The sequence below is a fragment of the Salvia hispanica genome, chromosome 4, assembly GCF_029641045.1.
Source record: "Salvia hispanica isolate PSC_SH4W2 chromosome 4, Shi_PSC_v1, whole genome shotgun sequence".
NCBI classification, from domain to species: Eukaryota; Viridiplantae; Streptophyta; class Magnoliopsida; order Lamiales; family Lamiaceae; genus Salvia; species Salvia hispanica.
The window spans coordinates 22274924-22293210 of record NC_142695.1 but is presented as its reverse complement, the minus strand read 5'-3'; the positions used below and the strand labels follow the sequence as shown (position 1 = coordinate 22293210).

At 39.6% G+C, this 18287-nt stretch overlaps 1 protein-coding gene and 1 pseudogene across 1 annotated transcript; both read left to right on the top strand.

Moving 5' to 3' along the window:
- The first annotated feature begins 11091 nt into the window (after positions 1–11091).
- Positions 11092–13880, top strand: LOC125196705 (uncharacterized). The gene is made up of 2 exons (XM_048095316.2): positions 11092–11919; positions 12510–13880. The coding sequence occupies exons 1-2, from the start codon at positions 11221–11223 to the stop codon at positions 13701–13703; spliced, it is 1893 nt and encodes a 630-aa protein (XP_047951273.1). The 5' UTR covers positions 11092–11220; the 3' UTR covers positions 13704–13880.
- Positions 13881–15241: 1361 nt separating this feature from the next.
- On the top strand, positions 15242–17083 carry LOC148927482 (uncharacterized; annotated as a pseudogene).
- The last annotated feature ends 1204 nt before the right edge of the window (positions 17084–18287 follow it).

Genomic DNA, 18287 nt, shown 5'->3' with positions numbered 1-18287 from the left:
GTGTATTCAAACTAAATTATGAACAAGGCATAAATTAGCAGTCATAGTTTGAGCTATGACAATTATCATAATCATAATGGCTGTTGTTTGCAGTGTAATATTTGGCATATTTGAATAAAATTTGATAATAAATGATGAAAATAGAAGAGAAGATTTGTGATTGGGATTATGATGATGATGATGATGATGATAGGGCATGATTACGGTGGTCTCTACCACTTACAATTGTTTCTCACCATCCGGGCCGACCCGAATGCGGTGGGGTCCCGTATAAAGATTGCCATCTTTTTGTACATAATGGATTGATAAATTAATGTTTAATTTCAAATTTTCAACCCTTTTTTGCAAGATTTTTTAATAAATTCGACACTTTTTGCTGTCTTTTTCGCTGTATCCATCTATTTTTCCTAACACCTCCTTTTACATTTCTACACTTATCGTACAATTCTCACATGATTTTGTTAGTGGGCCAATTTCCATATTAGTAATTAGGAATTTAGTATCTTTGATATACATAATTATATGTTTTATTCAAACGTTGCATGATTTAATTGTTATTTTTAATTTCTGCAATTGCGCATTTGGCATGTTTTGCTTTCATCCCATGTGAGAGGGCAAAGCAAATGGTGTGTCCACAGTCGAGGTAAAGAGACGTGATGATAAAAAGTACCGTATATCGATATATAGATAATTCTACTTTGTTCATTAAGAGCATCTCCAATGGTAGGCTAGCGACCGGCTAGCCGATTGACGTAGCTAGCCGGTCGGCTAGCCGAACCATTGGAGCAGGCTAGCCGAATTTCGGCGTAAAAACCGGCCAAGGCTAGCCGATTGCGTGTGGCTGGCCGATGCGCTGGCCGCCATTGTGGCGGCCCGATCGTCCAGCGATCGGCCAGCGACGATTTTTAATTTTTTTTATTAAAACCTATATAAACGCGATTTTAGTTTCATTTTCATTTGCACCGCTTGTTTTAACGAGTTTTCTCTCTCTCTAACTTTCTGTACAAGAGCATCATCGAGCGATGAGTAACGCGGGTGGTAGCAGAGGTGGTAGTGGTGGGGATGCTGAGGAGTACGAACGGAGGATGAACGAGGCTATGAATGCCTACATGAACCGCGAGATGGAGCGGTACATGCGTAGGGTGGAACAGCAGGCGAAACCACGTCATCCACGGGTTATCCACCGCCGAGCAGTGATTGATCGGGATCACGCCGCTGCACATCAGCGGCTGTACGACGACTACTTTTCGGAGAACCCGCGGTTTCCCGCACACATGTTCCGGCGGCGTTTTAGAATGCGCAGGGAGTTGTTTATGCGTATCGTTGGCGCATTAGAGCGTCGATATCTGTGTTTCCGCTTCAGGCACGATGCGGTTGGCAGACTCGGCCACACCCCTATTCAAAAGTGCACGGCGGCAATCAGGCAGTTGGCCTACGGAGGCGCGGCAGACATGTGGGATGAGTACCTCCACATCGGTGAGTCGACAGCCCTGGAATGTCTAAAGTATTTGTGTGAGGGCGTGATGAACGTTTTCGGTGAGCAGTACCTTCGAAGCCCTACTCCCGAAGATTGTCAGAATTTGATGCAGATGCACGGGGAGAAGCATGGGTTCCCCGGGATGTTAGGCAGCATAGACTGTATGCATTGGGAGTGGAAGAACTGTCCGACTGCCTGGAAGGGGGCCTGCACGACCGGCTACAAGTCAAAGAATCCCACGATGATCCTCGAGGCCGTAGCTGATTACCGGCTGTGGATCTGGCACGCGTATTTTGGGGTAGCCGGGTCGAACAACGACCTCAACGTCCTGAACTCGTCTCCCCTCTTCAACGAGAAGTGCCAGGGCGTCGGTCCGGCCGTCTCGTTTGTGGCCAACGGCAACCGGCATGATATGAGCTAATACTTGGCGGATGGGATATACCCTAGGTGGCCTGTCTTTGTGAAGACGATCAGGCACGCAAGTGATGAAAGGAAGGCCTACTTTGCGGAACGACAGGAGTCGGCGCGCAAGGACGTGGAGCGCGCATTTGGTGTGCTCCAGTCTCGATGGGCGGCAATTAAGGGTCCAACGCGTTTGTGGGATGTCACATGCGTATCCCAAATAATGTACGTCTGCATTATCCTGCACAACATGATCGTCAAAGACGAAGACGTACAACTGACTAGTTGGGCCAATGACGATGATGCCGGTCCAAGCCACGGAACGGCCACCCTTAGCGTACGACGTGGGGTACCTCTCGATGAAGCCGGCCGCCTCAAGGAATTTGCCGACATGCGCCAAGTGGATGCTCATATTCAACTCCAAAAGGATATAATTGAAGAGTTGTGGGCACGTAGGACTGCACGGCGATAGTTTTTCTTCTTTATTATGTACCTTTTTAAATGTAATTTTTTTTTATCTATGTACCTTTTTTAATTAATTAATGAATTTTCCCGTATATGTCTCATAAATTTAATTCCGTAATTTAATCGTAATTTTAATTTCGTAAATGTAGTATATTTTGAATTATTTTTTTTGCGGCTGGCCTATGGTTGGCCTAAATCTGATGTGACAGGTGGATTTTTAGTGCTGCTGACGTGGCAGGGAGAGAGAATGGCTGGCCTATGGCTGGCCTAATAGCATTGGAGATGCTCTAATAAGATATTGACAATACGAATTTTAACATAAAATTATAAATATGTGATTATTAATCTTGTTATTTGACATTACCATTTTTAAGACAAACTTGAAAATAGCATCCACAATGCCGGTTAGCCGATTCACGTCGCTAGCCGAACCATTGCAGTCGGCCAGCGGCGAATCGGCCAGAAAATCGGCGTGGGCTAGCCGATTCAGGGGCGCTGGCCGATGCGCTGGCCGCCATTGTGGCTTGCCGATCGGCCAGCGCCTATTTTCGTTTTTTTTACAATATTTTTTAAACCCATATATACGCGATTTTAGTTTCATTTTCATTTGCACCACTTGTTTTAACGAGTTTTCTCTCTCCCTAACTTTCTGTACAAGAGCATCATCGAGCGATGGACAACAACAACGAGTCCAGTTCGGCATAGATCTAGAATATTTTTGTGAAAAACTTGAATAAAATTCAAGATTCATAATATTCTTTCATCGATCTAGAACATCATATCATAGATCCAAAATTAAAATCAAGAAAAACATAGATCCAACACATATTGCATTATTTTCGAAAATCCCAAGTTTTAACACTATAATTTTCGAAAAATTCAATTAATCAAATACATAATCAGAGCCTAAAAATTGGTTCTGATACCATTTATTGGGACTACCGCAGCGGAAGACACGGAAACCAAACAGGTCCTAGAACGGATCTATTTAGGTGATTATGCATTCGACTCCAATTTCATGCAATATTCATAGATCTATAGATATAACATCAAATAAACACATAATCATGCAATTTGATGTAGATTCGATTGTTACCTCATTTTGATCCATCATAGGATCGAAGTTGCTAGCTGCACCACCCGGAGATCCTTGGTTTATCGACCGTGAATCTTCCAACCTATTCCCTAGTCCTTGATCATCCATCCGTGTGGGCGGATCTTGAATAATGAATAATAGTCTTGAAGAGATCTAGAGAAACCCAATCACAAACTCGATATTGTCTTGATCTAATCCTATGAATTATGATAGAACAAGAACAAAAACAAAACCCTAATTCTCCCACGTGCCAAGGCACGAAAACCGAGGCAATGAGAGAGAGAGAGAGCCGGCGACGGCTTCTAGGGTTTAGGGAGGAGTGTTGTGAATGAATGGTGTGCTAGGGTTTCCACATCTCATCACTATTTATAATGGACTTGTTGGGCTAGGTTGGGGATCCATGGAATGACTTAAGTGTTGGGCTCACCCATTAGATAAATTACTAATTAAATCAAATGACCCATGATTTAATATATTATCAATGGAATATTATTTTGTTCCACTAAAGAATAATATTGCACTCCCACTTAAATCACCAAATTACAAATAACTTGGGTCCATTTTATTTTATAATATTTCCCGCGTTTAAGATTATCTTGATCCGTCAATTTAATTCTTTTGTCTGCTATGTGACTAGAATTAAATTAATTCTCCAAAGAGTTTTTCTAGTTTGAAACTTTATTTATTATTCGTGGAATAAATTTCAACTGCGCAGTTTTCTGAATAATAAATTCCTCTTTCAAACACCTCTTGGGGATCACCCCTTAGGGATTTAATCATACCACACTGGGCACGCGAATTCTATGAAATAATATTCCAATACCTTCATGTTATTCAATTACTACCACCCAAGATATCATGAATTTGAGTTACGTACAAACTCTCACATATTGATAAGTCAAAGTGGCGTTTGATTGAATAAACAATATTGATATTAATATCATAGACTAGAAAATACTAAACTTTCTTGAAATATATTCTTTCAGTAGATAGCAATAAAGAATACATTTCGGATTAGATCCTTTCAGTGCTTTACCACACCGGTGTTACTAATCTCATCTTAGGTAAGAGAGAATTATCACAAACACCGCAACCGTTCCAATAGGTAGCCAAAGCCTATCTAGGTTGTGAATGCGTTTTTCTTCTTACTAGATCTGGCCAAGTCCCCTACTGGAAAACTCATGAGGAGATTCATCGAATTTCCCTACTTGACCTTCTTAGTAAGAAGTCTTAGACTTGTTTATCATATTTCAATAATAAACCATTATATTATATTATTTATTCTCATAAATAGGTAAACAAGTGGACGTGGCGTTTCTCGTATACATGCACAAGCTGACTGTATAAAGGCATGTACGCTCGAAGCATCTTTTAGTATACAAACCCCAACACAGGGAGCTGTTTATGCATATCGTTGACGCTTTGGAGCGTCAATATAAGTGCTTCCGCTTCAGGCACGATGCGGTTGGCAGATCCGGCCACACCCCTATTCAAAAGTGCAATGCGGCAATTAGGCAGTTGGCATACGGAGGCGCGGCAGACATGTGGGACGAGTACCTCCACATCGGTGAGACGTCTGCCCTGAAGTGTCTGAAGCATTTCTGTGAGGGCGTCGTTGAAATATTCAAGGACCAGTATCTTCGAAGCCCTACCCTGACAGACTGTCAGGATATGATGCAGATGCACGGGGAGAAGCATGGGTTTTCGGGGATGTTAGGCAACATAGATTGTATGCATTGGGAGTGGAAGAACTGTCCCGCTGCCTGGAAGGGGTTCTACACCACCGGCTACAAGGGAAAGAATCCCACGATGATCCTCGAGGCCGTAGCTGATTATCGGCTGTGGATTTGGCATGCGTATTTTGGGGTAGTCGGGTCGAACAACGACCTGAACCCGTCGCCCCTTTTCAACGAGCAGTAACAGGGCGTCGGTCTGGCCATCAGTTTTGTCGCCAACGGCAACTGGCATGATATGGGCTACTACTTGGCAGACGAGATATACCCTAGGTGGCCCGTCTTTGTGAAGACGATCAGATGCGCAAATGAGGACAGGAAGGCCTACTTTGCGGAACGGCAGGAGTCGGCGCGCAAGGACGTGGAGCGCGCATTTGGTGTGCTCCAGGCTCGATGGGCGGCAATTAGGGGTCCAACGCGTTTGTGGCATTTCGACTGCATTGCTTCTATAATGTACGCCTGTATTATCATGCACAACATGATAGTCGAAGATGAAGGTGTAAACTGACTAATTGGGCCAATGACGATGAAGCCGGTCCAAGCCACGGCGTGGCCACCCCCAACGTACGAAGGGGGGGTACCTCACGATGAAGCCGACCGCCTCCAGGCGCATGCCGACATGCGCCAAGTGGATGCGCATATACAACTCCAAAAGGATTTAATTGAAGAGTTGTGGGCGCGGAGGACTGCACGGCGATAGTTTTTTTGGTTTTATGTATTTTTTTTATTATGGTATTTTTTTTAATTAATGTATTTTTTTTTAATGAAATTAATGAATATTTCCGTGTATGTGTCGTATGTTTAATTCCACATTTTGTGTTTAATTCCGTAAATTTATTAGTTGTTTATTAATAGTGTTGATGATGTGGCTAGCCTGTAGCCTATTACTTGTTCTGATGATGTGACAGGAGGAATTTTAGTGTCGGATGATATGACAGGAGATAAATTAGATCTTGACCAAACATAACATACAACGAAATCCAAACATTTGGTATACCATAAATTAGATAAATTATAATCTGACTGACTCAGTAATTAAATAGCTCAACCAACTCAAAATGAATTAACCCATATCCGGTGGACTGGCTGATAATATTCGTAGGTACAAGTATAGGGGCTTTGGTCGTATGGATATACAAAGAATCACATGCATTATTGTGGAAGTGAATCACCCATGTCTTCTACTGACACTTTATATCAGCAACTTTAAAAGTTAAAGCTGTTTGTCACATGCCCTTTTTTTCCTACAATTTTTTTTAAAAAAATAATACTAGTACTAACCATAAATATTTAGGTATGTAGTAGACTATTTTGGCGCCAACGATGAACCCTAGGCATGCAATGTCGTTGTGGGAGAATCAAGATTTATAGCTCAGAAAATTCAAATATTTTTGTTTTGAATAGAACTATATTTTTATCTATTAACATATACTACCACTCAATAAAAAAAATGGATACCAGTAAATACAATAAGTAATACGATTAAAAAATATTTATCGGTACATATAAGTATTTGTTACGGTATATAAAAAATGGATGCCAGCAAATCTATATCATATAATCCAGGGAAATAGGATTAGTTAAATGTAGATGGAAATGTAAAGTTATTTTTTCAATTTTGTCTCTTGAGATATTTGACAATAAATAAATTTCAATAAAACTTAATAATATAGTAGTCATCAATAAGAGTAGTAAATGAACAATAACGAAAAGCGATTAAATGAGTACGAAATATATAAAGATATTGGTAATCATAAATTCATAATACAAAGAGAAAACAAATCGGACTTATATACACAAAAACATTTATTTTAATCAATTCGCAGAAACCAACTTTGTTTAGACGGTAAAAACTTTAAAATAGAAATACTAATGTCCAAAAATTCTGAAAATTTATTTCTATGTAAAATAGAAATAGTGCAACACCGAAGAATTAGGATCATATGTGTTAGCACCTCAAGGATCTAAATAATAGTACCTCCATCCACAAATAATAAATAAAATTATAAATCTTTTAGAATTTTAATATGCAATTAGTAACAAAAAGAGTGAGAGAAAAAATGTTAGAAATAATATTAGTAAATTGTGGATCCACGTTACTAGTAGTATTAGTAGTATTTAAAACTTTTTATTTTTATAAGTAATCTAATGTTAATGTATTGCCCAAAATAATAAAACTATTTTATTTTTTATGGGCTAAGATTTTCTTGCCATTTTTCAATTTGAATGATTTATAATATGAAATAATAAAAAAAACATTTCCAATATATGTGGTGGTTGTTGTGAAGGACAGATCAAGGATGTTGAGTCACAGTCTCACTTTACAATTCTCGAGAATCACTATATCATTAAATCAATTAAAAATATGAAATTGCTAAAATCCAAGACTAATTCGCATGCTCCCAAATTTTGCTCTTCTTCCAAAACATGTAGGCTTTTTCTTTTGACGAGGTGATCAGGTAAACGATGTGCTTCACTATTTGTTTTATATTGGGTAACTGATTTTAAAGTCGCTAACTTTTATAAATTTTGATTATTCCTATGAATTTTAAAAAGTTCGTATAATGTCACGAACTTTATTATCGGTTGTCATTTTTCCATGTTAGGTTTTTTGGTCTGATTCAAACAGTTCGTTTCCTATTAAGACAATATCCAAATTCTTTTATCTTACTATCGTTATCTTTTTCTTTGAAATAGCTTCGCGTGGGTACCTTGTACGGCTAAATCGGAACTCGGATGAAGAAGTTATGGCCATTATGATAGTACAAGGTCGCACAAAGGTCACAGCCTTCATCAAAATTAAAAGAATATTTTTAATAATAGTTAGGGTTTTTAATTAAGGAATAAAAAACAGAATTAAAATTTAAATTTGATCAAAATCGAATTTAAATCCGTTGACTATTAGTTTTTAACGAAAATGTTAACAAGAGGACCAAAATGATCAAATTCTATATATTCAAGATTATAAAATCCAAAAAATAATGTTTAGGACCAAAACGTAAAATGATCATATGTTCAGGACAAGACATGTACTCTAATTTCTAATTAGTTGCAAAGTTTCTCTACTGTATGGGCGTATGGCGCAGAAGCATCTAGACTTATTCACTATTAATTTCTTTCAATCCTCTATATCTAATTATATGGACATATTTAATTATATACTACTACTATTATACTTTTGCAGGAGAGTAAAAATGTAAAGTGATGGCTTTTTACTCCTGTTGATATGATCATACGAATGTTAATTTATTAATATTCATTGTCTCTTAAAACAACACTCATGCCGGCATGTGTGTACTTCTTTATTTTGTTATAACTTTACTAGAACTGTAATAATTTCTAGTTTACATATGTTTCTTCAACTGTTCAAATATTTTATTTTTACTATTAATTCCAATTTCCAAATATTGAAGTTACGTAAAAATTGGTACACTACTTTTAAAATAACAATACTATTACTACCTAGCCTTTCGTTTATAATGATGATTTTGAAGAAAAACAATTCTGAATATATTATCTCATTATAATTTATAAAGTCAAGATCATAAAGTCAAGAAAAGGCACAACAATTATTTGCAAGCTACATACAATATCACGATGGATGCACAGATAAGTGAAGCGAATGTGATTATGTTTTTCACTATCAATTCATTATTTGTTAATATGTTAATTACGGATAGGTTTGTGTTAAAAACTTAAAATGACAATAATAATATACAGTAATATTGTAAACGCTATACAACAATATTATAAACGCTACACATCAATCTATAGATTGTTGTATAGTGTGTTGGATATTATTGGCAGAGAAAAATTGTTGTATACAATGTTGCATATTGCTGGCGGTGTTTTTTAACCTTTTTTTTTATGCTACATGGCAGCTTATTATTCGTCCACGTGTACAAATGATTGACTAGGGATGGTAGTATGGTGTTATTTTAAGAGTTGGTGTCACTCTAACACTCCCCTTACTCCATATGTTTTTCTTTATTTTTTAATTTTATCAATTTTGCATTAAAACATGTATAGTTCATTACTACTACTATGATATATTTTTATAGATGGAGATAGTATTTTCTTTTTTAAATTTGTAAAAATAAATGTGAGAATGAAAGTTATTAGGAGTAAAAGATTGCGAGAATTTAAAGAAACAATTCAAAAATATCAGGAAATCCTTATCAATACTATCTGCAATGTATATATATAATCTACAGTAATAATACTATGTAAATATATGTTTAAGGAAATTAAATAGGAGTAATTCATGACATAAGATATTAGAAATTCTTTACTTAGATTTAATTAAATTATACTATATTGATAATATTAGATGAGTCGGTCACATATTTGGACAAGCTACCGGCCAATTATTATTGATTAGGTCCAAAGTTAATGAAATTCGTCAAAATTCGATAATATTTTATAATTAATGAAATTCGTCAAAATTCGATAAGTTCAACTATATTTATTATTGATTAGGTCCAAAGTTAATCTACTGTAAGCATCTAGAAAGGTGAGTTTTTATTTAATTTTCTTCCATTCCTAATTATATAGGCATAGTCGCATAGACATTATAGATAACTCAAAAAAATTTAGGATCTTATTAATTATTGATATTTTCGACCTCACAGTGAATTGGTTCATGATGTGATGAATTTTTAATTGTAATTCATATGGTAGGGAAGCCAGATTTCCATTTTCTGAAATTTCTTACTATTTTTTATACTTACTTTTGCAGGTGAGAAAAATGATGGCTTTCTAATCCTGTTTATATGAATGTGAGTTTATTAATCATTATCTCATATAAACAATACTCATGCCGGCATGTGTTTCTTCTTTATTTTTTATTCTAACTTTACTACTCCTCATTGTAATAATTCTTGCACTACATATGTTTCTTCAACTATTCAAATATTTTATTTGTACTAATCCAAAATCTCAACTTTTTCTCACCATCATTTTCCCTGCTCCCTATTTCTTTACCCCTCTCTTTTGCAATTTTGCAATGGCCGTGATTAAATTCTCTTGTCAAATTAAAATTTGCAGAATGAAATTAATTCTTAAATAATTACTTCTTCAACTGTTCAAATATTTTATTTGTACTATTCCAACTCTTCTCACCAACCTTTTTTCTTCCCCCTGCACCCTATTTCTTTACCCCTCTCTTTTTGCGATGGACGTATCTTGTCAAAGTATAAAATTTGCAGAATGAAAATTCTCAAATAAGTAATTAAATTGAGGCGATTATAATATCATACGGAATAGTGTTAAGTTGATATTTATATTTAATGGTTATAACTTATAAAAAAAATTCATATATTTTTAATGTGAAATAATGATTTATTTTGTTAGTTGATAATGGTGATTGATGAATGTCCTACACAATCACAAACCTTTTCCTTTCAATTAGAATAATTTCATACAACTAATTTTTTACCACCCCATATATTTGTTGAATTTTATAATCTTTATCCTTACTAAATTATAGTCATTCATATTACAACTTTTAATTATCAAAATTTGATTATATGCAGTTATGATAAAGCTATAATAATATATTACACAATTTTGATTTTATTACTAATAATAACGCATAATCTTAATTTTATATTACAACTATTCGATATATTTAGATATTCATCGTGTTATTTATTTAAATATAAAATGTACCAAAATGTAATTTTTTATAGTTGTAAAAAATGTAAAAATATCTCACACGTACAAAATGTAAAAGTCAAAGACTTTTCATAAATATTTTTGTAATAACAATATTATTTGTGTAATTAACATAAAAATTGGAAATGTTTATTGTGAAAGCACCTTTCTAATTTTATAATACTAGGTGAAAAAGTGGCGGGCCCCATCGAGTCTCCCACATTATTCTGTTATTGCAGTGAGATACGAGCCAACCACCTTTATCAATCTCACTCCCATCTTTAATCTAACAAATTCGATCTTCCCTTTTGGTTTAATCCACAAACAATTCACAACCCTCTTCCTCAAATCACAAAAAGTTTCGATCTTTACGCCTCATTCCCCATTTCCGGATGACTCCGGCGACATACTTCCCTCTCCGGTGGGAGAGCACCGGTGACCAGTGGTGGTACGCCTCCCCGATCGACTGGGCCGCCGCCAACGGCTACTACGACCTGGTCCGCGAGCTCCTCCGCCTCGACGGCAACCACCTCATAAAGCTGACGTCCCTCCGCCGCATACGCCGGCTGGAGACGGTGTGGGACGACGACGAGCAGTTCCACCACGTCGCCGCCTGCCGCTCCGCCGTGGCCCGGCGGCTGCTGGCGGAGTGCCAGCTCAAGAACGGGAAGAACTCCCTCATCGGCGGCGGCTACGGCGGCTGGCTCCTCTACACCGCCGCCTCCGCCGGCGACGCCGCATTTGTGAGGGAGCTGCTCGAGAGGGACCCGCTTCTTGTCTTCGGCGAGGGGGAGTACGGCGTCACGGATATTCTCTACGCCGCCGCCCGGAGCAAGAGCGAGGAGGTTTTTAGGGTGGTGCTGGATTTCGCCGCCGCGCCGAGGTTCGCCGGCGGGGAGGAGCAGGCCGGGGAGATTCCGGCGGCGTATAAGTTGGAGATTATGAATAGGGCTATCCACGCGGCGGCGAGAGGCGGCAATCTCCGGCTGTTGAAGGAGCTGCTCCGGGATTGCTCGGACGATGCGTTGGCGTATCGGGACGTTGGGGGAGCTACCGTCCTGCACGCCGCCGCCGCCAGAGGCCAGGTTCAGGTAAACCCCCTTCTTCGGTTGCCATGAGGTTGGCTACGACTAATTATTACCTGATTATTATATTGAATTGTGAAATTCAATTTCACGAACCAAACCAAACACGCTACATTTCATTCCCGGATATAATCTTGCAAAGTGAACAATCACGTTAAATACTAATCTTATTTCTTGTTCAGAGTTTTTTCTGAAATTTAGCCCGTGACATTATATCTCGAGCTCTTAATACCAAGATTAGATTGTAATTTCATAACTAACCACGATATCAAATTAATCTTAAACAAATATCTTATGACTTAACATATTATTTTGTCTATAAACTGAAAGCTAGTAGTATTTTTTATCATTTAGGATAGTCTCATTTGAATTTATTTAGGCTAAACTTTGGAAAATACTTTTACTACTTTGCGACTTACAACTTTATTTTATTGATAATGGATTCCAAAATGCATAGTTAGAATAGCTAAACTAGATAGTAGTACTATGATAGGGACAAGAATCCAAAATGCATATGGTTGATTTTGTTATTTAGAATTCAATGAAGCAAGATTGATGATAAAATCTGTTGTTGATGATGCATCAATCTTGCTCAGGTTGTGACAGATCTTGCTTCGTCTCCCGGCCTAATCGACGCCACGGACAACCAAGGTAACATGGCCTTGCACGTGGCAGCTCAACGCGGCCATCTAGCCGTCGTTGAAGCCCTAATCCTAGCCTCTCCTTCCTCCATCTCCGCCACCAACAACACCGGAGAGACATTCCTCCACGCTGTCGTCTCTGGCTTCCAAAGCCCCGGTTTCCACAGACTAGACCGCCAGCTCGAGCTCATGAAGCACCTCCTCTCCGGGAACCTCTTCCCCGTGGAAGACATCATAAATGCCAAGAACAGCCAAGGCAGAACCCCTCTCCATTTAGCCATCTTAGCCAACACTCACTCCAATCTCGTCGAGCTCCTCATGACCGTCAAGTCCATCGATCTCAACATACGTGACCAGGATGGCGCCACGCCCCTCGATATCCTGAGGCAGAGGCCCCTGTCTGCCTCCTCCGAGCTGCTCACCCGACACCTCATATCCGCGGGAGGGATCTTCACCTCCCAAGACTACTCGGCTAGGCGCGTGATTGCCTCCCACATCAAGAGGCAGAGCATGGGGAGCAGCCCGGGGACGTCTTTCCGGATAAGTGATGTAGAGATCTTCTTGTACACCGGCTTGGAGAATGCCTCGGATGGCAGCCGCAGCGTTGGCCTCAGCTCGTGCTCCCCCGAGGTGGTGGTGGTGGAGGCGCGTAGTAGCAAGGCCTCTGCAGCGCAGCGCCTCAAACGCCTCCTGCATTGGCCTAAACGGGCGAAGAAGCCAGTGCAGGAGGAGGGGGTTCCTCTGCCTCTGAGGCAGAGGTTCTCGAAGGCGCCTTCTTCAACGAGCAATAAACGGACGCTGTCTGTCCGGAGCAGCCAGCCGAGCCCTACGGCTAAGAAAAGGTTGGCCTCGGGAGTCATGCACGGGGTGATGCAGTCAATCCCGAGGGGGGCTCATAGGTCGCGTTCGAGTTCCTTCTCGAAGATTTCGTTTTCGTCGCAGGGGTCATTGGAGGCTCCGCCTCCTCTGGTTGAGCATGAGGCCCCAAAGGCCTCGTGCTCGAATGAGGAAGGGGCGAGGAGGCATGGAGTGGTGAATAGGAGGTTGGTGATGAATCAGTATTTATGCTTTGGCGGCCCGAGCCAGGGTGGGGTCGAGGCGCCTGAGACGTACGAGGTGTACGAGAGGTCGGTACTCGCGGCGGCGTGATCAGAGAGAGGGTATTGTCAAGAGGTAGAGAAGGTGGTGGTGATTAACTAGTTTTGTACAGATGGTTTAGGTGGAGGGAAATGGAATTTTATTTGAGTGTTTTATCTTTGTATTTTAATGAAATACTACTATGTTAAAAACCTGGATCATCTCAAATTCATAGGGCATTTAATATTTTGATGTTGTTCATGCTCTTTTCAAATTCATAGGGTATTTTGATTTTGGACCTTGATATTCTCAATAATAATAGTAATAAAAAAGTTTGGCCCAATTCACACAACTGAGCCCAGAGAAATATTATAAATATCAACTGATATGTGGCCTATAATATTTGGGCTAATCTATTCAAATTGGGTTACAATTCGACATAAAGCCTATACAATAAATTAAGATGATAGTTTACTGCTTAATCTATTAACAGAATATTGAGATACTTAATCTAAATAAACATTGTTTTAACGTTGACATAGCACACTTTTCTTGTAAAATCAGATCATTAATACTCCTACTTAATAATCGCCACACAAACTTTAAAGTAGGCAAACCAAATTTTGAAGATGGGTCGGTAAGTGTATTTTATCGAAAGAAAATTAACTAGTTTTTTCCTATTTAAATAAAAATTTGATTATATGTGTACAATGATTAGTTTTCTTTTAGTCGTCTGCTGTTAGTCACACTTTTGGAATTACATGAAATTGGTGTTGTAGTTGTAGTAATGGATGAAGTGATAACGCAAGAAATTAACAAGTCCAATACCAAATTCCACAATCATTATTACGACATTTCCGTGTAATTTTTTAGTGATGAATGCTTATAAAATAAAAATCTGACAATGACGGGTGGTATTTTTGTAATAATATACCTATATATAAGGGTTTCGGAGATACGTATAATCAATTGATACCTATCTTAAATTGATAACTAATTAACAATTATATCCACAAGCTACATTAAGGATGTCAAACGTCATAATATAGTCGTTAGCAATCAATTTAAGATGTTAGTATATTTGGATTTATATAATTTTCTTGATGACCACAACATCACAACTACGTTGGACAATTTGACTTGGTTAAAACTTCAAGATAACACATGTCACAATTTAGAAAAAAAAATAGGCACTCAAATAAAAAAGTTCATGCGGGTCGAAATTTCCATATCCATCAATTTCTTCAGCCACTCTTTTCCAATTTAAATACGAGTGGTTTGTGTAATAGTCCAATCATATGGATCCATATTAGAGAGTGTTAGAAGATATCACGAGAATCACGAGAATATTGGGATTGATCCCAAATTGATCTTCTTCCAAAGATAGAATGCAATCCCTGTAAAATAGGCAGAGATTAGTTTTTCCTTATGTAAATATTTCTAGACCTATAAATAGGTGAACCCTTGTAACAATTATCATTGAAGTAAAATACACAATTCCGATCCCTAGTTTATTTCTTCATGGTATCAGAGCAGGAGATTTTAGGGCTCAGAAAAATTTCATCCTAGCCCAATCATACCAAAACTCGGCCAAGAGGCTGAAACCAAAACCAAAAATTCATCTCTACACACAAAATGTCAGACACCGATGAGGAGAAACCAGCAACCGAACCCTCAAGATTGAGGTCAAGCAAGGACGTTACCGTAGCGTTCAAACTAAACGGGAAGAACTACCCGCTATGGTCGTGACTTATGAAAGTTGCGATAGGAGGAAGGAGATGATACTCTCACATAGTTGATGAACCGCCAGAACCAGAAAGCAGGGGATACCGGGATTGGGAGGAAACTGATCTCGTAGTTTTCTCGTGGATAATCGACAATATCGAACACGATATAATTGCCGATTTTGCTCACCACCAGACGTCAAAAGCTCTATGGGACAACCTTCGAATCACATTCGAAAGCAAGGCAGATTCGTTCCACATCTATGACCTGGAGGACAAAATAATAGCAATCAGACAGGGAAACTTGGATCTTGAAACATATTACCGTCGGATCCATGGATTATGGATCAACGTCGATAGGAGCCAGAAGCAGTCGGTGACATGCTGCGATAAAGGGATAAAACAGTTCAGGGATTTCACAAGTGAGAAGAGATTAATCAAATTCCTCACCGGATTAAACCCGAAGTACGCCGCAATCAGGCGGGACATTCTCAAGATGGAGCCGTACCCCTCAGTAGAAGAGGCATACGCGGTGGTGAAGAAGGAGGCGACTCGATGCAAGATCATGTCACCGGCATCTTCAACACCCACCGGAGATACCACTGGCATAGGGAGTGCCGATACATCATCGGGGGAGATCGGGTATGGATTTGGAGCCCAGAGAGACAGATCAACCAATAGGAACGGACCACCGCGTCATCCACCCGCCGGAGCCGCCACTCACCAAGCCGGAGGAAAGCCGGACAAGAGCAAACTATGGTGCTCACACTGCGGCAAGAACAAGCACACGAAGGAGAGCTGTTTTCTCCGGGTGGGCTACCCGGAGTGGTGGGACGAACGGCAAAAATCCCGATTCCAAGCGAAGTTCGCGGCGGTCGGAATCACAGAGCAACAAAGTCAGGGCTCAATTGCACACCGAGATGGTGGAATCGGAGGGGGAAATCAACCACACAACCCTCTAAATCAGGAAACAGGTGCTGGGAGTGGTGGCGGCGGCAGAATCGGCGGCGTCGGGAATTTCGTGGAGAAAGCCGATGGGACTGGATCGCAAAAATGGGGCGGCGGCGGATATGAAGGAGGTAAAGGGTTTGATAATTTATCAAACCCTAACACAAACTCTATATTCTGTTTAAACCCCAATATTCAGCCAGATTTGCATTCTATACCCCATGCTATGTTAAGTTATAAGAAACACCACCCAAGTACTTTAAATTGCAGATTGACCCCAGCTGTTGACCAAATTTTGACCCAAAATCGTTTTGCACCTTTATTAAATATTTCCGCTGCATTTAGTGTGCAAAAGACTGATAATGTTGAAAAAAGGGGATGGATTTTTTACTGTGGAGCCACTGACACTATGACTCCAGAACGATCTGATTTCATTGATTTTGGGAAAATTACTAAAACCTATATCCGAACTGCGAATGGGGAATTAATTACTGTGGAAGGAACCGGAACCATAGAAATTTCTCCGGATCTTCGATTGTCGCACTGTTTATTTGTTCCTAGTCTGTCTCAAAGATTGATGTCTGTAAGTCATGTAACAAGGGAGTTGAACTGTACACTACTAATGTACCCAAGTTTTTGCATCTTACAGGATATTCGGACGAGGAGGATCGTTGGGCGTGGCACTGAGAACCAAGGACTCTACTATGTGGACGGGGTAGCTCACCATGGGAGTGCAATGCTGGCTCGCGGATCCACAAAAGAAGAGGCTTGGCTGTGGCACAGAAGACTAGGACATCCTTCCCATGTTTATTTTAAACTTTTGTTTCCCGATTTTTTGTTGCCTAAAGATTTTTCGTGTGAGACATGTGTTTTGGCGAAAAGCCACAGACAATCGTTCAAACCTTCCAATTCCCGTATGCAATCTATGTTTGATTTAATTCATGCTGATGTGTGGGGTCCTGCACCTATTATTGGGGGGAATGGTTTTAGGTATTTTGTGACATTTATTGATGATTGCACACGAATGACTTGGATATATTTTTTGAAACATAAATCTGAGGTGGTAGAAAAATTTATCCTGTTTTTCCAAATGGTCCAAACCCAATTTCACACCACCATCAAAATCCTTCGGTCAGACAATGGGAGAGAATTTGTTAATAATAGCATGTCAGAATTTTTTAAGGGGAAAGGCCTAATACATCAAACATCATGTGCCTATACACCCGAACAAAATGGGGTAGCCGAAAGAAAAAACCGAACCATCCTAGAAGTAACCCGTGCCCTCATGATCGATTCTAAAGTCCCTACCTTTTTGTGGCCCGAAGCAATAGCCTCTGCTGTTTACCTCATCAACAGACTTCCTACCAAAATCCTACACATGAAAACACCCCTTGACATTCTTTCTAAACAAGCCAACATCCCAGAATCCCTGAGCATATCACTGAAAGTTTTTGGGTGTACTGTTTATGTTCACATTCCCAAACACGAGAGAACCAAACTTTCCCCGTGTGCAACCAAGTGTGTCTTCGTAGGATATGGGGTGAATCAAAAAGGTTACCGATGCTTCGACCCGACTACCAAGAAAATTATCACCACCATACACTGCAATTTTTTGGAAACAGAATTCTTTTACCCACACCACCTTGACAGTCAGGGGGAGAGAGAACTAGAACCTAAAAATAATTGTGGGGACTGTCTAAGTTGGTTTGTGTCACCTCCAAGCCTTTCGATTGAGGAGCCAATAGAGACTGTTCCGGTCACTCCCGCCGAGCAAGCCCCGTCAGAGTCAACTCATCCGCGACCTAGCGTTCCGCCTCAACCAATATCCGAGGTATGTCCAGAACCCGAAGAAAGTACTACTGATGATACTACGGTTAATACTAACAGTGCAGAAGTTGAGGAGAACACAGTAGATGGGGATACAGGTCGATATATGCTTCCATATCGGATCAATCGAGGAGTTCCTCCAAATCGGTACTCACCT